Genomic DNA, 27800 nt, shown 5'->3' with positions numbered 1-27800 from the left:
GAGAGGAATTCCCAGTTGAGGGAGTGATTTCTTTGGTTTTTCTTAATTGGAAGTCTAGGAAATTACGAGTTATGACTTTTAGTCAAATGCAGCATTATATTAAACTGAAATGTTCCTTTAATCAGTGTGCTTCTAACCTTCCACAGAGACCTGATAATAATACTGTTGTGTGTTTCCATCCCCCAACTGGTCTAAAAAAAACATTAGGAATCCTGCTAGGAGACCCGCCATTTTTAACCACCGGCAGTCAGTCGGTGTGTTTAGTTTTGTACAGGACCTTGAAAGAGAAGAAGTGATAACGTCCGAAGCCCTCCAGATCGACCTTGGTGACGTATTGTTATTGTTGTTGGTTACTGCAGCGCTTTAAGGCCTCGCTGCTGACACGAACATCCACAAACCGCACGAGTCGATCAGTGAAGAAGCACCCACATGAATGTTTACACCATTCCTACAAGAGCTGGGGGAGGAACCTGAAACATTTCATCACTGTGAGAGATGAAGAGAGAGAGAGAGAGAGGAAGGAGAGCTGATGATGGAAAGAGTTTAAAAAGGAAAGCACCCACCCAGAGCTCTGAGCGTTATCGCCAGGTTGGCAGGATTTCCTATTTAAAAAAAAAGAGAGCTATTTTTAATATTAATGAAAAGCCTTTATTTGTCACATAGTGCAACACAGTGAAAATCTTTTCTTCACTCAGCCCAGCTCGTTAGGAAGTTGGGGTATTCTACCACAGCGCTGTTGAATTCTGGATTCTGATTGGTCAGGAGTAATTTTCTATACCAGCAGCTCTGACAGAAGTGCAGCTGCAAATCACAGGTTTATAATAATGCGCTCGTTTCTATAGTAACAGCTCATTCACATGAATTTGTACACGAATGCGCCACAGAAACAGATTTTAAAACATCATTGATATGGTGAAGTTTTCTGTAAGGAGATTCATTTTCAGCATTAATGGAAGGAGTCTCCAGTGTCAGCGCTTTGTAATGGTCAAAGGTAAAAAAGCTGTAACTTTACGTTTTCCGAAATCTTCAGGACAGAGGAGTTTACGCTATGCGGTTTCTCGGTAACATGACAAGCTAAGTGGTTTTTTTTGTGTCTTATTATTTTCATGAGAGAGATGAAAGAGGGGCTTGTGAGGGAACGACTGTTTATAGCTGCTTTACCTCAAGTGAGATCTTATCTTATCTTGTTATGTAAAGAATTGGGAAGGATTTTTGGACCTGCTGAGTCCAATCTGGCAACCCTAAATCTGAGTATCAGCTGTAATATCCGACATCCTCTCTGTGAGCTTATGTGAAATATCTCTCATATGGAATACATCCCTGAAATGCACATCCATAAAAAAATCTCAACTTTGATTCCAAATTCAGTGAAATGAATTCCATTAAAAATAAACAGGAAATTTTTCGATATTTCGATATAACGTTGCAGCTTTGATTCTTGGCTGATATCATTTTTTTTTATACCTCTTCTCCCACCCCTCTCTTCAGAGGACAATAAGGACTTTGTTAGCAGTATAGAAAGATTATCTCGACCATTATATGGACTATGAAAGCCACTCCTATGAGGAGGAGAGAAAGGAAAGTGAAGGAATGGAAGATAAAGAAAAAAATAAATAAAAATTGTAAAACAATTTTTAAATGAGAGAACAGGGAAAATATTATATTGTACATTATATTATGCATGATTGCATGTACACATCGACCAACCAGAAACATGGCATATTTTGACAGCAGAACAGGAAAAAACACATGTGAGGAAAAAACTAAGGAATAAAAACAGTATGATGAGGAGGAACGTTCTAGAGAGAAGTAGCACAAAATGACAAGGATCTGGCATAACTGTGCAGAGTGAACAGAAAGTACTGAGTGTGTATTACATGCTGTGTGTTCTTAGAAACTACTTATAGACCCTGTGTGTGTGTGTGTGTGTGTGTGTGTGTGTGTGTGTGTTTGTGTTTGTGTGTGTTAGCATGCTCATATATCTGTAAATGATTCAACTAGCATAAAAATCGAATATGTGAATGAATTGTTTGTTTTGTTGTGTAAGGCTGAGTTGTGAAGATTCAGACAGTGTGGCATGCAAAGTTCATCCCTGGATCCTGAGCTGGATCTGGAAATGTGTGTAAACTCAGAAAGTAGTTTGGGAACGTGATTGTGTGGTTGTAACCCCCTAACACACACACACACACACACACACACAATGAGCTTCAGTGCTGTGCTGTGTCATGTACCTGGATTCGATTAGAGCGGCACACAGACGTCGTTCATCACTGATATTAACACCTTCATCTGCCAGCTGTGTGTGTGTGTGTGTGTGTGTGTGTGTGTGGAAAGCAGTTGTACTGTAATGATGAATGCACACTTTTGTATGCGGTGTGTCTGTGTGTGTCTATTCTGGAGACGTTCACATCTGTTTTTTCTCAGTTTTAGCATTTACAGTTTTGTAATTTAATTCCAAAGGTTTCCATGTATCATGAATGTGTGTGTGTGTGTTTTGTGTGTAGCAATTCTTTTCCTCGTCGCTCTCCGTCTCAAAATCATCTCTTTACAGTTTTTTTTCTTGTCTCCTCTGCTTTCAGATTGTTCTTTCATCATTATTACATCATTCCCACACTGATTTTAAGACTTTAAAGATGGGTGCTGTAGTGAGCCTTACTTGAGGACAGACTCCTGCAGCAAGATAAATAGAGTTGTGTCGCCATCTAGTGTTGACGGAGTCACATTTTTTTAATGCCAGTTTATTGCTGTCTGTGTACTGTGGTGTGTATGGGGGATGTGTGGATCAGTAGGGACAGAGGCGTGAGGAAAGTAGAATTTAAAGCAGATTTTTGAGCTGGATTAATTTCCCCTGGGTGATCAACTGACTTAAATAATTACCAACAAGATCTGTGACTTCAATCCACTGATACTGTGGCAATATTTCTGGAGTAGAGGGATGAGGTTGAGGAATACAGATATGGAGTGGAAAAAGTACTGAGAAATTCAGCCAAAGTGGTAGAAAAACTCAAAAAAAAAAAAAAAAATCTGCCATTAGTTGTTATTTGCTCTTCACGGTCCTCTCTGACCAAAGCTTGTATTTACAGTAAGAGTTTATGAAGATGAACACACACCAGGTGCCAGTTTGTGAGTATCCAGTGATTAAAAAAAAAAAAACCAAAATGTTGCTGATTGTTTGATTCGTGTCTCTTCCCCCTCACACAGCGGTTCGGAACGACCGGAACAAGAAGAAGAAGGAGGAGAAGAAGCCGGAGTGTTCTGAGAGCTACGTTATGAGTCCTGATACGGAGCGGATGATCGAGCGTGTGAGAAAAGCTCACCAGGACACGTTTCCATCGCTGTGTCAGCTGGGCAAATACACCACGGTGAGTGAGACACAGCAGCAGAGGGCGCTAGTCCTGTCAGAACTCACCGGTCTGTGCCATGATGAAGCTCAGTGTCATGATGAAGCTCAGTGTGATGTGTTTTCTCCTCTTGTCCTGTAGAATAACAGTGCTGATCACAGAGTCTCTCTGGACGTGGATCTGTGGGATAAATTCAGCGAACTCTCCACCAAGTGCATCATAAAAACAGTGGAGTTCGCCAAACAGCTGCCCGGCTTTACCACGCTGACCATCGCAGATCAGATAACACTGCTCAAAGCAGCCTGCCTCGACATCCTGGTGAGACACACACACACACTACAACAACTACAATAATAATACACACAAACACAACAGTGGAAAATATATAAATAATAAAACACTGAGTGGTGGGATGAAGAAGAGATACTGTTACTGTACTGAAGTTGATTATTTTCCTAGAACAGCACATCCCCAAGTATGTTATTCCCCTTATTCCACAGCATTTCATTTATTAATTTCATTTATTAATTAAAGATTGTCGTAATCATTTTTATCCATTTATAGTTACATTTAATGTTGTGAAACATCCGTGAAATGTTACTTCTTGTTCTTAATTATTAACATTAACAGTCATTCACTCACCAGCCTCTCTTTCTTTCTCTCTCAAAGTTATTAAGACAAAAAAAAATGCAGCTTGTCATGTTATTGGGAAACTGCAAAAAACAAAATAAAAAAAAAACAAAAACGTAAAGTCTGTTCTGAAGATGTCAGAAAACGTAAAGTTACAGCTTTACCTCTGTTTGGTGTCTAAAGTTTGCATTTATTTTTGTAAGCTTTTTTTTTTTTTTTAATTAAAAACAGGTTTTTCCCTCCATAGTTTTTCTGAGACTAAACAGAATTAAACGTGTGTTCAGTTGTGTACGCACTGGATTGTCATAACGTTCGTATTCTGTTCTCTCCCATCTCAGATTTTGCGGATCTGCACACGCTACACTCCCGATCAGGACACCATGACGTTCTCGGACGGACTGACGCTGAACCGGACGCAGATGCATAACGCCGGCTTCGGGCCTCTCACTGACCTCGTGTTCGCCTTCGCTAATCAGCTGCTGCCGCTGGAGATGGACGACGCAGAGACGGGCCTGCTCAGCGCCATCTGCCTGCTGTGTGGAGGTACTGCAGGGCTTCACTAAAGGACACGAGGCTGAATATCAACAGCTAGAGACAGAGTGATGTTTTAGCAAGATTCATCAAAATCTACATTCTAGCTCAGTTTACAGGCAGATTACAGCTGAATGGGTGTTACTGCACGGCACGTTTGAAGCTAAAGTGATCCAAACATTTGCAAACATGGGGTTCCACATCATTTAACACCCAATCAAGAGGCAGTAAATGACACTTTCTGATCAATCAGTGCTATGGATATACTATAAAAATATAAATAGCATTTTGTGTAGTTAAGTTAAAAAAAAAAAAAGCCAAAACGTTTGTGTGGGTTGAGAAGGAAATAGCTCAGTAAACTTCACAAACATTGTGGTTTTTTTTATTTTTTACATTTAATTTTTGTGTATATGCACAATTAATCAGTACCATGCAGTGCTGCTAGCCCCGCCCCTGAGTATTACTGGGTCAATCTTTGGAAGACCCCAAATTACTGGAACCTTTAGTACTGTAACAATGACCAATGGGGCAGTATTAAAAATCCCAATTAATAGTTTTTGATACCTTCTCATGATTGGTTAATGATGGTGGAAATCATACTCAGGAGGCGGGGCTAACAGCACTGCTTGTTGCTGATTAGTTATGCATAGTGCATCACATAATATGCATATACCTGGACAAAAGCTGAATTTATCCACTTGTGAAGTTATTAAAGAACCTTCAATTGGGAGATCTTTTTCCTAGAAACCATGTGAGAGTCGTGAGTCTTTTCTCTTTCTGTACAGATCGTCAGGATCTGGAGGAGTCAGACAAGGTCGATATCCTGCAGGAGCCTCTGCTCGAAGCGTTGAAGATCTACGTGAGAAAGAGGAGGCCTCATAAACCACACATGTTCCCCAAAATGCTGATGAAGATCACAGACCTCAGGAGCATCAGCGCTAAAGGTGAGGAAGAAGATTTAAACACGACAGAATTAAACAGATGACAGAAAGCAGTACTCTTCGCCATGCAAAAGCTCTACTCTGAGGAAATGTACAGCCAGGTCAAACAGTTCTGAATAACTTTTATTTATGTTTTTTAATATATATTGGATGTTCTTTTAAAATATACCCATGTGTGTATATACACCGATCAGCCATAATATTAAATACCACTGACAGGCGAAGTGAATAACGTTGATTATCTTGACATTATGGCACCTGTCAAGCAGTGGGATATATTAGGCAGCAAGTGAACAGTCAGTTCTCAAAGTCGATGTGTTGGAAGCAGGAAAAATGGGCAAGCGTAAGGTTCTGAGCGACTTTGACAAGGGTCAGATTGTGATGGCTAGACGACTGGGTCAGAGCATCTCCAAAACAGCAGGTCTTGTGGGGTGTTCCCAGTATGCAGTGGTTAGTACCTACCAAAAGTGGTCCAATGAAGGACAACCAGTGAACCGGTGACAGGGTCATGGGTGCCCAAGGCTCAATGATGCACATCGGGAGCGAAGGCTAGCCCGTCTGGTCCGATCCCACAGAACAGCTACTATAGCACAAATTGCTGAAAAAGTTAATGCTGGCTATGATAGAAAGGTGTCAGAACACACAGTGCATCGCAGCTTGCTGTGTATGGGGCTGCGTATCCACAGACATGTCAGAGTGCCCATGCTGACCCTGTCCACCACCGAAAATGCCTACAATGGGCACGTGAGCATGAGAACTGGACCATAGAGCAATGGAAGAAGGTGGGCTGGTCGGATGAATTATGTTTTCTTTTACATCATGTGGACGGCCGGGTGCATGTGCATCATTTACTTGGGGAAGAGATGGCACCAGGATGCACTATGGGAAGAAGGCAAGCCGGAGGAAGCAGTGTGATGCTCTGGGCAATGTTCTGCTGGGAAACCTTGGGTACTGGCATTCATGTGGATGTTACTTTGACACGTACCACCTACCAAAACATTGTTGCAGACCAAGCACACCCCTTCATGCCAACAGTATTCCCTAATGGCAGTGGTTTCTTTCAGCAGGATAATGCACCCTGCCACACTGCAAAAATTGTTCAGGAACTGGTTAGAGGAACATGACAGAGAGTTCATGGTGTTGATTTGGCCTCCAAATTCCCCAGATCATAATCTGATCAAGCATCAGTGGGATGTGCTGGACAAACAAGTCTGATCCTTGGAGGCCCCACCTCGCAACTTACAGGACTTAAAGGATCTGCTGCTAAAGTCTTGGTGCCAGGTACCACAGCACACCTTCAGAGTCCATGCCTCAACGGGTCACAGCTGTTTTGGCAGCACAAGGGGGACCTACACAGTATTAGGCAGGTGGTTTTAATGTTATGGCTGATTGGATTAAATATCACACACTCACTTAATTTATAACAGGAGATTGTGCATAATAAGTTAATGATAAAAAAAAAATAAATTAATTGGAAAATCAGTGTTGAAATTGTGAAAGATGAGTATTATTGTGTCATAAAACTTATGTTCTTATTATGTTTTAATGCAAATCCAGAAATAAAAAATAAATAAATAGCAGATGGTATCAATGGAGGTAGTTTAACATACATGTACAGCAGAATACATATAAATACCATCTCTCTCTCTCTTTCTCTATCTCTCTCTCTCTCTCTCTGTTTTTCTGTCTGTCGTTCGCCAGGAGCGGAGCGAGTGATCACGCTGAAGATGGAGATCCCCGGCTCCATGCCTCCACTCATCCAGGAGATGTTGGAGAACTCTGAGGGTTTAGAGGGCAGCAGCATGAATCCTCCAGGCAGCTGCAGTCCGAGTCTCTCACCCAGCTCGATACACAGCAGCCCTTCGACACACTCGCCCTGAATCTCTCTTTCTCTCACTCACAGACACACACACACACACACACTTATGTTAAGCATGCTCGCCCTGAACCTGCTCCATGACTCAGGAACCACACACCTACATGTGCAGCCGAGTCAGAGAGCCTGGTTTCAAGACAATAATGTATAAAGTGGCTGATTGAGAAGCTCAACACACACACACACACACACACACACACAGGCTGAGCCTGAGTCACACTCGCATTACAAGCAAGGTGTGCGCTTCGGTGGAACTCCTGAGGTACCGATCTGATCTAAAGCAGCTTGCACGCTTGGTTAAAACCGATTCTGATCTAATACCAGATCGAGGATTCTAATCAGCAATGTGGAGAAGGACGTGAGTTTGTGGACGTGGTGCACACTCCGAGGAAACTTTCCTATTTCCGTATGTATTCTACAGTGACGTTTTGGATTCCTTCATCTGTAGATTTAATGAATGAGGAGACGGCAAACTAGAGACACAGGACGTCCGATGTCCAAAAGTCATCAGGGACATTTTTTGTGTTTTGTTTGTTTTGTTTTCTTACAAAAGATATATGAATATATGAGTATCTATATTGACAGAAAATGAGATGATTCAAAAGTTGTGTTGATGCAGGAAGAAAAAAAACCCTCTCACATTTACTCTTATTTGTCTCAAGAGTTGAATATAGTTCAGTTCTGCTCACTGTCTCACTTCACTGCAGAAGAAGATTGTGGATGTTATGGTGATGTTTTCATGCCGTTCACTCAGACTCGGAACAAATCTCACTTTCACTAAGCACATCGGGGGGAAGGGGGGTGAAAAATTCAAACGTAGCTAAGCATGGAAAATTATTTAGCGAGTCATTAGTGGTTTGGCTCCGGTGATGATCAAACTGATTATTAAGGAAAATAGTTAATAGTGCATAGTGATGCAGAAAAATCTAGATTTAAAATAAAACAGGGGTGGACAAATCATACATTTATTAGTAGTGTGTCTTCAGTCTCGTATTTTAGTTCCCCGGAAGCCTAACTGAGGCTGGGGTTCAACAGTGGTAGCTAATGTAATATATCATCATATGGCTAGCTAGTTAAATGCATTAACACAGACTAAGAGAAATGAACAAGTATGTAGCCATCTTTCATATCTTATCATGATTACATTTTTGATCTAGTTTTTAATGAAGTTCCAGGCTACTGATTTGTCCACCCCTGATGAACAAAAGTATATTTGACCACTGGCAAAATAAAAAAAAACAAACAGTTGAAGTAAAGAGACAAAATGTTTTAGTACAATTTCTGCATTTTACACATGAAGCATCCATATTTCGTATCTTTTACAGTGCAATCAAATCTGGAAGCCCCGTCAGCAGAGAGATTATTACACTGCCTCATTTACACAACCACAACACTGCCTCGGTTTTTCTTTATCATTCATCACCATCTACAACACCACTGCCTCTGTGAGACAATCACTTTTCCTGTAGCGTCCCAAGAATACTGCCTGTGTGGAACACACCGAGCACCGCTGGAGACCGGGATCGAATGTCACAAACATTGGAATTGCATCATGTCAGCAGCGAGTCTGTCACTGAAAGAGAATTCAGTTCATTTTTCCCAAGATGTTGCTGCAAATGAACACCAAACTGGCCTTTGAACTTCATCCACCGTGTCACAGACCCATCCAACCCGCTGATGCGCCATGGTCTTTACATGCTCACTACAAGCTCACAATGATCCGGTCCTGATCCCAGACTTTTACCCCTGAACTACCACCGCCAGGAGCATTTAAAAGCTACGACACACACCACTTCCCTCCAATCCAGCTTTCCACTGTAGACACGCGCTAACGAATCATCACTGTACCCGTGTGCAATACCTCTTCAGAAAAAAAATCAAATCAAGACGCTTGAAAGACTTCCACGTTTCACTTTGACTATGCACGCGACTTGCACAGAAACTCGCAATGTGTTCGGCTTCCTCTGAACTTCCTTTTCGTGTTTCGTGAATGTGAGCGTGATGATGTACGGACACTGCCGAAAAACTTTCACTGCCAACGAGCCACATCAATTCAGACGTCTTAAACCACATCAAAGTCACACGGCGTCCAGCACAAAGACATTGTTCTGTTCTGTTCTGCTCCAACACTTGTTACACATTCAAACGCACAAATATTGTTTCTCTTGTATCGTGAACTGGATGATGAAAATAATCTTTATTAAAGACTGATGTTTTGTGTGTGTTTCTGATCACGTTGAAAGCGTTCTGTTCTTTTACACAGCTTCATTTGAAATGTTTAGCCATGTTATAGAACAGAAGTTTAATAGCGAGTTTACAGTGTGGATCATTTTACACAGAATCCCCAGTGATCTTAAATGACTTAAGGCTGCTTTCACACTCAGCCTTTTTTCCTCAAACACCAGCGCAAATTTACTTGTAACCCTACAGGAAGTGGCTGCAAGACGGGTGCTATTAATAAGCAATGTGGTCTGCATTTTTTTGTGTCACGTTGTTGTTTTTTTTTTTTTTTGCTCAGCTTCCACATGGTGAAAAAAGTTCAGTGTTTCAGAAAAGCACCGAGTACTTTTTAACCCCTCGACCAATCAGGGTGCCAAGAGAGAAAAACAACCATAGAGGACAAAGTGCTGGTAAAAAAAAATTCCACCGTTGTAATGCAGCTTCTGTAATGATTTCTCTTGATTTTCTGCCTCCAAAGCTACAGCGAAGACAAACAACCTCTTCAACACCAGTTACTCCATCTCAAAAATGGAACTAGAGAGGAGTAAACATTGGGAAGAACCAACTCATCAAGAGGAATCTATCCTCTGGCAGAAGTTCAATTCAGTTATAAATCATGACCGTATACAGGTGTAGTAGAGTAACGACAAGCAATACTAAATGTGTTGAAAGCTGATTTCACCCTAGTGCTTGTTAGTTGTCCTATAGAACAAAAAGCTCCAACTGTGGGCCTTGATTTTGGTCTAATTGTGAATTTGGGAGAGAGAGACCTTGCATGCCTGGTAATCAGTATAATGCCAATGTATAAACAATGATAACAAACATACCATAAAATAACTGGGCTGGATAAATTCCAAAATCTAATCAGATTACCTGCTATGAAAATTCCATCTAAATCCTACAAACATCGAACAACTTGTTCTTGAGATACTGCACTAATGAGAATCTCACACTGATGCATAGACAACCCAGAATGTACTCAAAGAAGGAGTACACTATATGGCTCCTTATACTCCTGACCATCACACCCATATGTGTCTCTTCCCCAAACTGTTAGCACAAAGTTGGAAGCACACAATTGTATAGAATGTCTTTGTATGCTGTAGCATTACAGTTTCCCTTCACTGGAACTAAGAGACCCAAAGCTGTTCCAGCATGACAATGCCCCTGTGCACAAAGCGAGCTCCATGAAGACATGGTGTGTGAAGGTTGGAGTGGAGGAACTCGAGTGTCCTGCACAGAGCCCTGACCTCAACTCCACTGAACACCTTTGTGATGAACTGGAACACTGACTGAACCCCAGACCTCCTCACCAACATCAGTGCCTGACCTCACTAATGCTCTTGTAGCTGAATGGACACAAATCCCCACAGCCACGCTCCAACATCTAGTGGAAAGCCTTCTCAGAAGAGTGGAGCTTATTTTAACAGCAAAGGGGGAATAAATCTGGAATGGGATGTTCAGCAAACACATACAGTATATTGACCATATAGTGTATCCGGCAAAAGAAAACGTATGTGTTAACCACCAGAAAATATTTTAAATGATCATTGTAAAGCCACACTCCACTTTAAAGAAGGCATTTAACACAAAACAAGCTCATTCTAGGCAATCAGGTTTCAATCAGACATCCAAAATTTCTAACTTATAAAAGATTTCTTGGAACCAACCAACCATGCACAGGGGAGATTGGGGTCAGTTGTGGCACAAACAGTCGCTCCAGTCAGCAACAAGGTACAGTGATGACACTCACTCTGCACATGCTCAGTAGCATCCTATACATGCCTGGAAAAGAACAGCAACTTCAGCCAGGTTTACACAGTACGATTTGCAGCCCGACTTTGCTGTCACATATATAAATGAGATAAAACTCAACATCCACGAGTCCCCCAGATCTACTCCTTTGATAAAAACACTAGTCGCTAAATGCTAGGTTAAATAAATAAGTCTTCAACCTCGACTTAAACACTGAGACCGTGTCTGCTTCACGTACATTAACTGGGAGACTATTCCATAATTTTGGGGCTTGATAAGAGAAAGCTCTGCCCCCTTCCGTGGTTTTGGCAATGCGTGGTACTGATAGACAGCCTGCATCCTTAGAGCGAAGTAGGCGCGGCGGAACGTAAGGTACTAGCATATCGCTTAAATACTGCGGAGCGAGACCGTTTAATGCTTTATAGGTTAGGAGTAATATTTTAAAATTGATGCGGAATCTTACTGGGAGCCAGTGTAATGTAGATAAGACTGGCGTGATATGCTCATACTTCCTAGTCCTAGTCAGGACCCTCGCTGCTGCGTTCTGAACTATCTGAAGCTTATTTATGCATCTAGACGTGCATCCAGATAGTAAAGCATTACAGTAATCTAATCTGGACGTGATAAATGCATGGACTAGTTTTTCAGCATCACTTAGCGAAAGTATATTTCTAATCTTAGCAATATTTCTGAGGTGGAAAAATGCTAACCTGCTTACATTATCTACATGCGCCTCAAATGAGAGATTAGAGTCTATAATCACACCAAGATCTTTTACTGTTAGACTACTTGAAACAGAGAGACCATCTAAAGTAACAGTGTGATCTCTACTTCTAGCGGCTTGTGGTCCCAGTACCAGAACCTCTGTTTTTTCTGGGTTTAGCAGGAGAAAGTTGCTTAGCATCCAGTCTCTTATGTCTATCGCACATGCCTCAACTTTCTTTAACTGGCTATTCTCATCTGGCCTAGCTGAGACGTATAACTGTGTGTCATCAGCATAACAATGGAAGCTAATATTATGTTTGCGGATTATGTTACCTAAAGGGAGCATGTATAACGTGAAAAGCAGTGGGCCTAAGACTGAACCCTGCGGAACGCCATATTCTACTCGATAACGTGCTGAGTGGTCACCGTTTAAATCGACAAACTGATAGCGATCGGTTAAATAAGATCTAAACCAGTCGAGGGCTGAGCCCTTAATTCCTACGACCTTTTCCAGTCTGTGAAGAAGGATATTATGGTCGATAGTGTCGAATGCTGCGCTAAGGTCGAGTAAAATTAATAGACTAATGCAACCCCGATCAGAGGCTAATAGCAAGTCATTGACTACTTTGACTAATGCTGTCTCTGTGCTGTGGTGGGGCCTGAAACCTGACTGATAAAGTTCATAGATATTATTACTTTGTAGATATGAAATTAGCTGCTGCGCTACTACTTTCTCTAATATTTTAGATAGAAAGGGAAGGTTTGAAATCGGCCTATAGTTAGTTAAGTTGTTAGGGTCAAGGTCTGGTTTCTTCACTAGTGGTTTAATAACAGCTAATTTAAGTGATTTTGGAACGTACCCATTGCTCAGTGAGGAGTTAATTATTTTAAGCAGGGGTTCAGTTACGGTTCCAACTATTTGCTTGTCACACAATCTGTTATACAATTCAGCCAAGGTTTTACTGGGATCATCTCCATACAGTGTCATGCATAACAATCTTAAAAGGCCACTGAAATTGCATATGTAAACCAGCTTTAATCACGGCTCTGAAAAACTTGTAAATAAAGGTCAGATTTTGAGGGAAGAAAGCAATTTTCCTTATCTGGAAAACTTCAACATTATGAATTATGTGTTAATTTAGCAGGGATGCAAGAAGGCATTTTATATTGGGGGTACTGAAATTTTTAAAAACATATTATCTAACAGAAGAAAAGGTAAAGTCAGTAAGTTTCCTGGCACAGATATATTATATATATAATTATACAGTTGCTTAACTCTATATTAGTCCTTGGTGTATAGTCTATTGAATAAAATACAAACCAGATTCCATCTTCTTGAAGTGGATTCATTCCTGGAAAAGTTTGCTGTACAAGGATGAAGCTCAAAGACCCGAGCAGCTGTTATTCGCTTGATTGACGTATTTGTGCCTCAGGCAGTGCCCAACATTTATGCACCCAGTTAACAATATGGGGGGAAAAAAGTGCTTCTTCTGGTGCAAACAGCACCGTAACCAGGGTCAAAATTTTAGTGAGGTCCGGATTGCAGAAATGTGTTCTCATTAATGTATCGGTGCCAAATGTGTACTACATCAATTGCTAATGTTTTAATCTCCAATACGTTATCTTTCCATTCTTAGGTAAAGTATGTTACATATAGTAATTAATAAGAAAGAGTGTATGTGTGTAAACTATACTAGTGTCTATATAACTTAACAGCTGTTTCCCCCAAAAAGCCCAAAATTACAAAACTACTGAGGTCCAGACATTGGTGTCCTCATATTTTGTTACGAGCATGTGTGCAAACACTGTAAATATGAGTTCTTTACGGCATAATAAAATAATTTGCAAAAGCATATTTATATCTTCCCCATACTTAATGAATTTAGATGTTACAAATGACCCCAATATTCTCTGATACTAACATAAAGATGGTCTTTGTTTATTATGAATAGTTAACAGAGAAATATCACGTCCAAAAAACTGGAGTGCTAAAAGAGATTTAAAAAACAAAAAAAAAATTCAGTGTTACAACTGGCCCCACTCTCCCCTACAGCAGCTGCTACAATGCTCCAGGAATACACTACAATCCACGAACACACCGCTACAATGCTCCAGGAATACACTACAATCCACGAACACACCGCTACAACGCTCCAGGAATACACTACAATCCACGAACACACACAGTGCCTGCAGAAAACAGTAATAATTAAACCCGACAAAGAAATACAAAATTGAGACTTACTCTTTTTCTTGTAGCTCTACTCAAATCCTATAATATGACTTCACTTCAGACAACATGGGTTCAAAACAATAACTCTTTCCTCTCATGCTGACTGAATGAGCTTCCAAACAAATCTAGGTTTGATTGGGAGTCATGTGTTAATGTGCTATATATGACACAACACTGATTTAACCTGTCTAATCTCTATTCTGAAGAAAAGGCGCAAGAACTGCTTGTCTGTTCCCAGGATATAATGGAATCTTTACCAACATGGTGATTTTACATGAGGATGTAAATTTAATCTAATCTGAATAAGGCTTTATGTTCTACTCAGAGGTGGATTTCAGGATCAAATCCCCAGTGAAATAGTTTCTGTTAGTTCCTAATGCTTACTTGTGGGTGGTGAAGATAGCTCACATACAGTGCAACTGATTATATATTGTATATGTTTTACACAGTAATTGTGCTATAATGGTGTTCATAGGTCAAAGGTCAATGTCAAACAAATGCATCCCTTAATTTGTGGCTAGCAGAAACAGAAGTATCTAATCAGAATCATGCATTCCAGCAGATGTGGTTTTACGAGGTAAGACGTAATTATCAACAAATTACTAGCATGTCATTTTAATCATTTTCAGTGGAACTATCAAAAAGCCATTTTATTTCTTGTGCCTATTAACGTTATTAATTACTTCCATCTCGTGTGCTACACTCAGCTGAGGAAGGTCTTCAGAAAACCTTAGAGCTCAGCTAGTGGAAGATTAATTTTATAGAAAAGTAAGTGCTATAAGCATTTATAAATGTACAATATTTGTTTAATCTACACTATTAAATTACTCTTGGTTCTTTTATATGGTTAAATATCATAGATTTCTAGTTAATTTATTAATTACTGTAAAAGGACAAATTACATCCTGTCAACCCCAAAAGACTTTTCTTTTTTTTTTTTTTTTTTTGTAGTGGGTCTTAGGAAGTTCTTCATGGCCCACTTTTTTTTTTCTCTGGCAAAGGCAATCTTGTCTGTTGTCAGTTTCTCTGCCAGTTCCAGGCGGCACTTTTTTGGATTGAGGCTTAGTAAAGTGCTATGCAACACATCCAGGGCCAGTAGGTGTTCCTCCTATCTCTCAGAGTATCCCATGATGAAACATTTCTATCCTGATGGGCATGGTCTCCAGGATCCAAGATACCAGGATCACTCAGTAGACATTTTATTATTCTTTCTTTTTTGTAGACTTGCTAACCAAGTGACTTTTCTGTGTCCAGCAATAAAATTTTATCAAATCTTCTCCCACGTAATGTACAATTCAGTATGTTTGATGCTTTAGCTCATTAACAACTTCTTCCTGTTGGTAGAACATGAAAACACACTAAAACATGAAGTACACAGGAAGATAAGGAGTAAAGTCATGGCATGAAGGTTGTATGTCGGTTCTTTGATTATAATGTATACCAAATTTGCACTCACAAGTACACTTTCTGAAGTGTTGCTTTTTAACGTAGAATAGTAAACTGTTTGTGATCGTCTAGAAGTGCTGTTTACTGTACTTTTTAACAAGTCTAGTTTGTGGTTGTGGTTTTGCTGTTAGTTTCAGGAATTCTTCCTTTCACAATAGGAAATGATCAAAAATGGAAACTCCACCTCTTCAGCTTCATGATAAAACACAGCCATTAAAACCTCATGACTGTCACCATGAGAAGACCAGAGCAATGAAAACTGTAATTAACACCAATCTGAACAAAGCCTCAAAGATCAGGATGCAAAGACTTCAACTCACATTAATGCTTGGTAATTATGGTATTTTGGTATTTTGGCTTGTTTAAAAAAAAAAATCTATATATATATATATATCACTGATTTTCTTACAAGTATTTTTGGTACTAAAAAAATTTTGTAAAAAAATTACATTTATTTATGTAAATAAATAAGGCTTCATGTAATTAGATATGCATAAATCTGCATACTTAATAAAATCAAAAATTTATTTCACTCTGACGAATGTCTCTTCTCAAGAGAAAGACATTAACAAAACATTATCGGCTTTTTCTAAAGTCATTTTCAGTATAAAATCTAACATCATTCAAACAGCTATCAACATTTTGAGAAATTCTTCTGTAATACCCTACATAGGGATAGGAATTAACATCTGGAAACTGCAATTTTTGGTCTGGATATAGAAAAAATAATTTCGAATAATAATATGATTTCATGTGCTTCCACTCTGTGTAGTGCGATTTATAAGGTTTATAAAGGAAATTAACATGTATCCTATAATGACACAAATTGACATTTATCAGGAATAGGCTTTTCGGGGAAAAAATTTTCTGCTGAGTTTTGATATTTTGTATTACTGTGGTTTAAGAGAAGACGTGTTATAGACAAAATTTATCTGAAAATCTGATAAATGATTGAAGTGACCAAAATTTCTACCTGCAGTGTCTTGCCTTAAGTAGACAGAGCATTGTCTGACATTTTCTAATGGTCATAAATTTCTATATATAAATGAGACTATATGATCTATATTTCAGTACTGGTAACAACAATTGTGACACAATTATAATCTCATTTTGAGATGTGTGAGATGTACAAAGCTTTCACAATGGACTTTTTTGACTTCATGTTTGAAGAATGGCTGATTTCAGCAAAATGCAGCCTGGGATGAAGAAACCTTTTTTGGTCGGCCAATAACCTTTAATACACTCACTCACTTCCAGTAATTGCTTTATACTTGAGTAACCTTTAACATTTGTTAGAATTAGGTTATTTTAGTTTATTGTCTCTGAGCAGAAATTATTTTCAACAGCATATATATATATATATATACATTGCTCAAAAACATTAAAGGAACACTTTGAAAACACATCAGATCTCAATGGGGAAAAATATCATGCTGGATATCTATACTGATATGGACTGGGTAATGTGTTAGGAACGAAAGGATGCCACATCATTTGATGGAAATGAAAAGTATCAACCTACAGAGGGCTGAATTCAAAGACACCCCGAAAATCAAAGTGAAAAAATGTTGCAGCAGGCTAGTCCATTTTGCTGAAATTTCATTGCAGCGACTCAAAATGGTGCTCAGTAGTTTGTATGCCCCCATGTGCTTGTATGCATGCCTGACAACGTCGGGGCATGCTCCTAATGAGATGACAGATGGTGTCCTGGGAAAAAAGAGTACTATACACTTTTCATCAAACTGCATTTTGACAGTTCTATCGTCCAATCAGAGCATGCCACATCACGAAGTCCCTCCCCTTTTTTATCCAATCAGAGCGCACCGTGGCGGAAAGTCCCGCCCCCCTTTCGACCAATGAGATTCTTCTTTTTTCCAGATCTCCCGCCCCGGTCCCCCTCCCTAATTTTTGTGGGTCCGTTCACGCGCATCTGTGTTCCGTGCGGGGGTCCGTTCACGCGCTTCAACCCCCTTTCTCTCTCATCCCCCTCACCCCCTGTCTGGGGTCCGTGCAAATTATCCGGCCAGCGCACGAGGTCGGATTTCAGGCGGCTAGTGTCATGCCGTTCCACTCTTAAACTTTTTTTTTCCCTTTTCCTGTGTATTGTGCGATTTCAGATCTTTTATTAATACTTTATTTATTTATTTTTGAAACATAAACGGTATCCCTGTTATATGCAAAAAGAGGATTAATGGCCCATCACGGGTGTTCTATTATCAGTGAGACTATTATTTAGATTTTTCAAGATACTGACAAAGACGGCCCATAAAAAACCAACGCGTATCTTCGCCGCACTCAAGCACCACCGGCGGGTCCGTTGTGCGAGGAATGGCCTCTGGATTTCTGCGGACAGGGTGGACGATGGGGTTATGTGTTTAGCTACGAAACCGGGGAATTGCAGCTATATCAGGTGAAGTGTGGAGAGAGCCTGGGGGTCTCGACGTGTCTAGCCTCGTTATCCTCTAATGACTGGAGTGTGTTAAAGAAGGTTGTCCTTGAGAATTTTGACAAGGATGAAGGAAAATGGAGAGGGAACGGGAGGGCCTCTCTCCCGGAGACTTTTCCCAGAACCCCAGAGGTTTCAGAGCGAAAAGTCAGGTTTATGGCTATCTGGATGACTAGAGCCTCAGGCACAGGGCGCTGGTTCTACAGGGCCAGTCGCTGTGTGGAGAACATGGAGAGAGAACCGGTATGTAAAAAACCCAGAGAGTACTTTGTCCTGGATCTTTTCAGCTCGGACTGCAGTGTTTTTCATACCGTGTTGGATGTGCCGCTTGTAACGTGGAGGGAAAAGATGGGTGAGATTGACTATAAAATTACTTCGCTCTTTCTCAGCTGTCGCGAGTGGAACGAAGCCCTGAGTGATGAAAAAATGAGCCATTGTTGAACATGTGCGCACACTCGCCCTCAACACGGATCGTATTACGAGGGGTGGGAGGGGGGAGCTTGAGCTCTACTTCGTTTTATTTTATAAAAGAAGACTCGACCGAGAAAGGAGAAGAGCGAAAGAGAGAGAGAGAAAGAGAAATATGGAAAACTGCTGTGAACGCGTGCTCAAGAGAATCAGGCCTACCCGGATTGTGTTGAGGGGGATAGAAGAAGAAGAAGACGGAATGTCCGACCATCCTTCATCTCCGGAGGAGAGTTACGCCGTTTCTTTCCCGCCGACCCCTCCCCTGACCCCTGAGTTCTTGCAACAGCTTTCACCCCCTCGCTCTGAGGAACCTGTCGTCTTGGGGCGCGAGGAGACCGTCATCTCGGAGCACGCTGGCGAGGATCCTGCGGGGTTGGACGTTCAGGAGACTCCTTCGAACGAGAACTCTCCCTGCGGATTGGATGACCCGTTGTGGACGTTCATCGATGACCCTGACGCGCCGCTCTCATGCTGGTTGAAGAGGATCGAGTTTTTCAAATGTCTGGAATCAGTGGTGCTTCATTTACTCAACAAGGTTCTGACAATATACGCCGAAGCCAAATGCAGCGGCTGTCAGATCAGTCATCCTAGCCAGAGACAACACACATGTTGTCACATATATCAGACCTGCTTTCACGGTGTGGTGCGGATGCTGTGGAACTCACTGTTCATCCATGCCATTGAGAAATATATGGAGAGCTACGGATTTTACGAGACGTGCGATGGCGACGTAATTAGGCCGGCAACAGAGATTCTTTTGCTGGGGTATAGATCAGGAGGATCGATCTACGAGCGCATCTACCAAATGTATGATGAAATCAAACCTGACGAGGAGAGAATAGAGCGTTTCATAAAGCTGGTCATGGACTGCCAATATTCCCGTTAACTTGATTTTATTCCATGCCATCATATATGCATTTATTCAGTGTGTTTTTTGCAGCTACCTCTTATATTTTATTCTATACTATTATATATTCGATTATTCAGTGTTTTTTTTTTGCTGTGCTGCTAGCTATTATATACGCTTGTAGTTTGATTTTATTGCTGACACGTATTTGTATATAGTTTTTGCACGCGTGTTTGATTTTATTCTATACTATTATATATTCAATTCAACGGTCATAGACGTATTTTCCAAGAAAGCTTACGTCAGAACTCTCAAAAGAAAAACATCCACGGAGGTGGTAAAGGCTCTAGAATCCGTTTTCTCCGGAAGTCAGACACCTGTAAAGTTACAGACTGACGCCGGAAAAGAATTTTTTAACAAGGCTTTTGAAGGTTTGATGAAAAAACACGGCATCGTGCATTTTTCCACATACAGCGAACTCAAAGCTTCGGTGGTTGAAAGATTTAATCGTACTTTAAAAGGTCGATTGTGGAGATATTTCACAGCTAACAACACCTTGCGATACCTCGACGTGCTGCAGGACTTGGTGAAAAGCTACAATAACAGTTATCACAGCAGCATTAAAATGGCGCCGGCTCAGGTGACCTTGGAGAACGTCGATCGAATGTTTCAGAACATGTACGGTAAGCCGCCAGTCCAGAAGGCTAGATTGAAGATGGGTTTTGAGATGGGGGATCTTGTCAGGATATCGAAATTAAGAGGGGTGTTTGATAAAAAATACGAACAGAGTTTTACAGACGAGCTTTTTTCGGTGGCCGAACGCCTCCCTTGCGACCCACCCCCCCCATGGTCGACGTGCACGGCGCGTACGGGGACGTAGTAACCTTACTCTTCGATCTGCCGTATTATTTACCCGCGAGCAAGCGGCACATCGAGAACATAAAGATCGAGATAAAAACGGATCAGAACCAAGAGGTAGAATTCACTTACGGGAAGGTCATCGTGACGCTTCACTTTAGACCGAAAACATACGGTGTATGAATCTATATAAAATCCATCCTTTAACGCGACCGTCATTCAATCTCAGGCCAGAGAGGACGAAGCTACGTTTGAGGGCATCGGAGAACGAATTAAAAAATAAAATGGCTCGGGGACTAGCGATGGAAGACCCTCACAGATTCGTCCGTTACTACGAAAATCAGGCCGGATGCGATTTAGGAGGATTTTACGGAGCCCCTGTAATGTACGGCTTCGGTATCGGCTCGATATTCTCAAAACTGTTTCGTTTCATATCTCCCCTGCTGAAAAAAGGGCTCGACATTGCCAAACCCCATCTTAAAATGCTTCGACGATCGGAAAAATCAATAGGGGTCAGGGGGCATCGTGGTTTTGTTGCGAAGAGTGAGGAGACGACCTCCGGGGGGAGCGCCTCTCGTCGAGTTCTAATAAACGTTCGAGGGGTAAGAAGAAGGAAACAGTCGGCAGAAGCGGTCGCTCGAAGAGGAAACCCTCCCGGAGCTCTGATATGTTTTAACCGACGTAGGGGAAATTCAAACAAAGAAACATGGCTCTCTTGCATCAGAAATCCCTCGAGTGCACGCTGCGCGAGCTGGATCTATTTTCTGCACCTATGACACAGCTTTCGATCGAAGATAAAATATACACCGAAATCTCCCCCTTGTCTGCCATCACGGACACGGGGCCCATCGAGTTTTTCATCCCCGGAGATGGGGAAAAGTTTCTGGATCTGAATGACACCATGTTGCATCTCCGCGTGAAAATCACCAACGCCGATGGTACGGACCTGGCCGACGCGGCCGCAGTAGGGCTCATCAATTACCCTCTGAATATGATATTCAGTCAATGCGACGTCATTCTGGGGGATCGTCTAATCTCGCAATCGACCGCCACACATCCCTACCGTGCCATGATCGAGACTCTGCTCAACTTTTCACCGGATACCCTCGGGAGTCAATTCACCGCCGGTCTTTTTTACAAAGACACTGTGGGAGCCATGGACTCTGTAGCGGTCGCCAACGGTCCTAACAGAGGATTAAACAAGAGAGCCGAATTCAGCGCTAATTCTAGAGAAGTGCACCTGCTCGGCCCTCTCCACGGGGACATATTTTTCTGCGAGAGACTTTTGCTGAACTCGGTTGACCTGAGGGTCAAACTGACATGCACCGGCGACGATTTCCGTCTCATGGGAGCGCGCGACTCGGGATTCCGAATGAACGTTCTGGGAGCATCTCTCTTTGTGAAAAAAGTGACCGTAGCCCCTGCCGTGCTGTTAGGGCACGTGGCGGCCCTGATGAAAGCCAACGCTCTCTATCCCCTCTCACATGTCATCTTGAAAACCTATTCCATCCCAGCAAACTCTAGGATATGTAACCAGGAGAATCTATTTCTCGGAACCACTCCTAAATACGTGGTTTTAGGTATGGTGCACCAAGAAGCGTTCACGGGGAGAAGAGACCTGTCCCCATTTAACTTTGTACATAACGACGTAGAATACCTGGCTCTCTGTCAGGATGGTAGACAGATCGCCGCCAAGGCTTTCTAGCCCCAATTCAACAACAGACAATCCGTCAGAGAGTTTTACAACATGTTCATGGCTACTGGGAGACATTTGAAAGACTTACCTCTGAGTATTAACCGCAGCGAATTTAACGAAGGATACGCCCTGTTCGCTTTTAATCTCAACCCAGCCGACGACAACGATGCGTTGTCGGTCGTATCGAGTGGTAATTTGAGACTGGAGATGAGATTCAGAGTGCCTTTAGCGAATACCACTACTCTTATCTTCTATGCTTGTTACGATTCTATTCTAGAGATTGACTCTAAAAGACAGGTGTTGGTGGATTATTACTAAACATGGATAATCTTCAGCTAGAGAGTCTTTTGCAGCATCTTCCGAGGAACGTATTTCGTGGCATGTGGGCTTCCGACCACCTACCCTCTCTGAATCTGTCCTTTAGACCTCCCGCCTACTTCGTGGTCAACACGCACCCTGCCCACATGCCCGGCGAGCATTGGTTAGCATTAACCCTGGAAAAGGAGGGTGAAGCCACATTTTTTGACTCTTACGGATTTCCCCTGGACTTTGCGCATTACCCTTCGACCATCCGCTCAGTTACAACAGTCTATGTCTACCGTATGCGGTCATCACTGCATCTATTATCTTTACCACCGAGCCAGAGGCTTATCTTTTGACCAAGTATTGTCTTTGTACGACGAGGAGGACTTGATAAAAAACGATCTTATGGTGTACGACTTTGTGAAAAAATGTGGGTTAAAAATAAAAGCGATCACTGCGGGGGGGCAGGGTTGCTGTTCTTTATCTGCATGTGAATACAAGTTGTGAAAAACGAAAGACTGTACGCATAATGATTCAATTAATTAAACTCTTTATTGATGAAATAATTGTCTCAGACATTTATTATTATTGCGAATACTCGATCCATCGAGGGGACAGAACGATTCGTTTATCGCTCCTGAACTTCTTAGAGGTGAGAGGTGCCGGGGGTGTGATCCAGCGCGGGGATAACGATGCTGAGGTGCTTTTAGGATGTTATTTTAAACTGGTAATGGTACCATCCTTCAGGGAACGGTATTGTTCGCGAGCGTGCGGGTTATTTACCGAAGATAAAGGGACGTTCAGTTCCAATAGAGTATTCAGAAATTGCGTCCAACCGGTGGGAGGGGGTGTTTTTTTTCTTATAGGAGAGAGAAAGATGTTTGAATAAATCGATCATATGAGACCCTTTCGCCGTCTCACCCTTATAAACAAATTCCCCCTTCGAATTCCATCCCCCGCCGCTTTCCTTTAATTTCCCGATGATGTATTTATTTGCGTTCTTGTGACCCCGAGGGGGTAAGCTTTTCAAAACCTCATCACCCATACGGTCGAAATCGATCCCATCGGACGCACGCGCGGTTCGAGCGGGAGAAGAGGAGGGGTGTGGGTCTCCCACACCGGCGGGGACCCGAACCCTCTCCTCCTCGTCAACCTCCCCACCCTCTCCATCCTCGGTTCGCTCCCGTAACGTCGGAGTGACTATACGCTCATCTCGCCGATCCTGCTTCAGCAACGTCAAATATCTCTGCAACAAAGTGTCGTATTTTTTTATTTTTTCATAAGAACTCAGCCCCGGCTCGTTTAACACCTCCCTCATTTTATCGTTCAAATCGTCTTCAGACGTTTCTCTGACCGTAGGCCGAGTCAGGCCACTTAACCGACGGGGTGAGACGAGAAACATTTTCCGAGCTTACTTCAAAGTCATTTTATTTTTTATTGTCTACTAGAGAGCCCTCCAAGGGTTTTTAAACAATAACAGATAATTACTATTCAGGCTGATGGTACGGTTGTGTTTACCTTGCTGAAACACGTTTTGAGTCAGCATCATGACGCTCATGTTTCTGTGGTGTCTGTACTGAGTGAAAATTTTAACCACTTCACGATGTTCGGATTCTTGAAAGATAACGTCTTCCAGAATGATCAAATGGTTTAAGTCCTGAGGAAACAGGTTTTCATCTTCGAAAGAATCAGGAAGCCCTTTGACAAATTTTATCTTTTTATTCATCTTCTGCAATTCATCGTACATAGGCTGGTAAGAAGTGTAGACCCGTACCAATGTTTTCGGGTACGACATTCATGACACGTTCAGAACATTCCAGTACCCTCTTTACAAAACAGGTTTTCCCACAGCCACTAGGGCCCGCTATTATACAAGAGAAAGGACAGACGAACCTGTGTTCGAAATCTGTTTCTTCTATAACCTCGAGATGTGACATTTTATTTATTTATTTGCCCCTCCAAAAAAATATAGATTAATATCCGAATGGCAGAGTAGTACCGTCTGGAAAGAGTTGTCTTTTGTCATATACAACCAGAAACTTTTTCTGAAATGTCGAGTTTTTTAATGAGAAACCCTTTATATCACAAGTTATTCTGTGCTGAGGGATCTCAATAGCGCCCGCCACCCCTCCCTCCCCTGAGATCTTTAGGTAATCCTCCACCAGATCTCTGACGCTGTCAGAGTTGACTCTCTCGCAACATTCTACGGTTTGTGTGACTCCTTTGACGCGCATCACCATTTTTTTTTTATTCTTTGTCTGATAGGCGTAACTCTTGGGCCCTGCTGCCGCAAACTCCTGTATGCTATCCCCGTCCAATTCGTCAGTCAGCTCACCTAGGTAATTACCCAATTCTAAAGGAGTCTCCCCCTCCTTCACCACATAAATTAAACTATCCGTGTCTGTGTAAAGAACTCTGTCCCTCAACCTTTCCAGGTAGCCGTACAGTTTGAGATGCGCGTGGGTGGTGGTGAACGCAGCTATGAACACATTACTCCTTCTGCCTGGGGGCTGAATGCAACGGTCGCCGAATCTCCACCTGATCAATGCTCTCTGGTCGTCCAGAACATCAAAGTTATCAATCACGTATTTACCGGAAAACAGATAGCTGAAAAACTTTTCAGGATCCGATACTATCTCGGTGCGGAGCAGATCGTCTCTTTGAGCAAACTTCCCCCAAAGACTATTGAGACAGAGTTTAGCCACCTGTCTCTTGGCCGGATTCACCTCTATCTTTTCAGGGTCTAATCGGACCCCGTGATGCTCCAGATACTTGGAAGAACTAGAGGGTATTAGCCTCACTCAGACGGATCCAGGTACCGTATCTCTCTCTGTGTTTTTTTTGTTTTTGGCCTCTGTTATTTAGTTCTGGTGAAAAACTTGTTTTTTTTTTTTTGTTTTTTTTTTTACTAAGCGTGACAGATTTTACACGTGGTATTAATCCTGATGAGTTTGCGAGAGGATCGGGAAGCGACAGTCTCACCGATGATTTGGATTTGATGCTAACTGGGGCTTTGCCAGCTTCAGGCGGGTAACCGGACGCTTCCTGCTTTCCTTTTAAAAATGCGTGTACGTACCCCGTGAACACGGAGTCGCTGCTTTTATCGAAGTGCCATACCTCTGTGATTTTAGCCACTCTGTAGCCCATCTCCAAGGCTTTGTTAAATTCTACAGTGACCCACACACCCGTCAATGCTCTTGCTTTTGTAAAACAGGGAAAAAGAGCCCATGAGGCAGGTAGACTGTGGCTCTGATGAGACCGAAGTAGTTTCTAGGGTCTCTGAAATCTTTGTATATGATCGTAGGGTGATCTAAGGGGTAAGAGCATGCACTGTTAACGTATGGATATAGAGAGGTGACGTCAACGTAGAGCACTCGTTCGACCTCTGTAAAGAGCGGCGCGAGGGACCAGAGGCTCTGGAGGATTAAACGTACGGAGAAACTCTTTGACACGCTCGCAAGATTTTTTCATCTCAAGCCACTCGTGTTCTCTCACCACCGTCACGCGGACGCCGTGTTCGGACTCTAACGTCCTCACTCTCTCCTCGCTGTTCAACCACAATTCACTGAAACTGATGCCTCTCAACAGGCACGTCTCCGCCGGGTCGAAACACGACGGACAGCCGTGGTAAAAGCACCCGTGATATTCCCATGCGTACTTTTCTCCATCAATCTCGGCGTAACCGTCTACAAAAAAAGGACCGATCTGCTCTTCCCCCATATTTAGAGCGTGCTGAATAAAGATTTTTTCTTTCGCCATGACCCATTCTAGCCATTGGATGGACGCGTGCAAGAATCTTTTACGCACCCGAGCGTAACCGTAGGGGCATGGTATGGCCAACGTCTTAGGAGTCATATAATTTGTGATAAACACTTTCATGCAGGCTGACGCTATGGTGATCAAATCGAATGGGTCCACCCCTGTCTCTCCGAGAAACTGATTTCTGAATTTGATGCAACCCTGGGAAAGTATAATCACGTCGTTTTTACAATAACGCAGAGCTTCCTTCCTAAAGTTAAAAACGCCCAGCGCAGCCACGGCATACCATTCGTGAAAATCTTGATGCTCCTGCTCCGACATGCGTTCTACCCCATAATCGGAGGCAGGTGGGTAGGGTCCTACGTACTCGAGACGCTCGGCCGAGCTGAATTTGTGAGGAAAATACCCCTTGGTCTGATTGGTGAAACCTAAGGCTTTTGGGAAATCGCTAAGACGCATGGGTAGGAAAGACAGAGATTCTATGAATTTTAGCTCGTAATGAGGGTCTTCAAAACTAAGGATTTTACTCCCCGTCATGAGAATAAGCTGAGGCGATAACCCCTCTTTCAGCATATCTTTCAAAACCAGATATCTGTCACACCCTTTGGCGTTGTGAGCGATAAAAACGTTACTTCTGTAGCGCTCATTTCTGAAATACATAAGAAAATGTTTAACGCACCCATGACCGTAAAACCACTTCTCTTCACCTTTCAACGTTTTTGCATACACCAGAAAAGGTACGTGCACACCGTTCTCAGTGGCGAACGTTTCAAAGTGATACAAAATCAAATCGGGATGGTCGGCGCTCACGGGGAGAGGGCGAATGTAACACCTGTGGTCGGTTTCTAGCTCCCTCGTTAAAATCTCCCCACAGATTCTACATTTCGGCTTAGCGCAACAATGACTATTTCCTACACGGGTGTTCACTCCTGTGTTGTAACACCGGCCGCATCTAGCACATTTTTTAACGAGCTCGCAGAGACTGACCGACCTACCAGTTACAAAGTTCCTCTTACCTTCTTTGTGATGGGCGAAACACGCTGGGGAACGACACTTTCTGAGACAGTCCGAGCATTCTACGGGATCATGCTCTTGCATGGGGCACTCCCTGTCGTTGCATATGTGACAATAGCCCCGACAGGTATGCGCAATTAAAACCCTTGTAGCAATAATTACAGACGAATCGCGTACCTATAAAGGCCTTGAGGTTTTTTATCCTGTAATAATGGTTATCCAGTAAAAACAAAAACAAAGATTGGGAACGGTCGTGGAAATCTATTTCAAAATGCGAGAGGGTGCTAGACGTTCTGTAAAACACTACGATTTTACGTTCTAAAATGTCTTCGAATTTTCGCACGTCGCTAAAGGTGACGGGTGTGTGCTCGTCCAGACCGACCGCTTGCTGCCACTCTCTAGCTTGTCTCTCGCACTGCCCATATGTGAAACTGCCGTTACACACGTGAGCTAGACTGATGGCAAAGCAGAGCTGATCTCCGCGGTCCTCTGTAACGTACAGGTGACATCTTTTTTTACGTATGATTTCACTGTCTAAAGTTTTCTCCAACTTACGTTTTCCACCGCCTCTAGGGTTCCGCACCACCTGAACAATCAGATCCACTCTTTCGCTCACCGCAACCCCCATGTTCGACTGTACTATCTGATCGAGCATATCTTCAAAAACGGGTAGAATATTTTCACCCGTGCCGTCGGCAACTACCGACGCGTGAACTCTTACATTTTCGCCC

The 27800-nt window shown here is 42.3% G+C and overlaps 2 protein-coding genes across 5 annotated transcripts in view; both read left to right on the top strand.

Annotated features, from left to right (window-relative positions):
* Positions 1-9550, top strand: part of rarab (retinoic acid receptor, alpha b) — a 98620-nt gene extending 89070 nt beyond the window's left edge. For all 4 annotated transcript variants that reach the window (XM_053239087.1, XM_053239086.1, XM_053239089.1 and 1 more), the window contains 5 exons: positions 3202-3362; positions 3483-3659; positions 4310-4514; positions 5288-5446; positions 7145-9550. In XM_053239087.1, the coding sequence (XP_053095062.1) occupies positions 3202-3362; positions 3483-3659; positions 4310-4514; positions 5288-5446; positions 7145-7323 (881 nt within the window). In that variant the 3' untranslated portion in view covers positions 7324-9550. The remainder of the gene's footprint in view (positions 1-3201; positions 3363-3482; positions 3660-4309; positions 4515-5287; positions 5447-7144) is intronic.
* A 6335-nt stretch (positions 9551-15885) lies between these two features.
* LOC113528062 (deleted in malignant brain tumors 1 protein) overlaps positions 15886-27800 on the top strand; it is an 84519-nt gene continuing 72604 nt past the window's right edge. The window contains exon 1 of the mRNA XM_053239391.1: positions 15886-16009. Coding sequence (XP_053095366.1) covers positions 15931-16009 — 79 coding nt within the window. The 5' untranslated portion in view covers positions 15886-15930. The remainder of the gene's footprint in view (positions 16010-27800) is intronic.

The sequence above is a fragment of the Pangasianodon hypophthalmus genome, chromosome 13, assembly GCF_027358585.1.
Source record: "Pangasianodon hypophthalmus isolate fPanHyp1 chromosome 13, fPanHyp1.pri, whole genome shotgun sequence".
Lineage (NCBI taxonomy): Eukaryota > Metazoa > Chordata > Actinopteri > Siluriformes > Pangasiidae > Pangasianodon > Pangasianodon hypophthalmus.
This window is presented reverse-complemented; position numbering and strand designations above follow the sequence as displayed.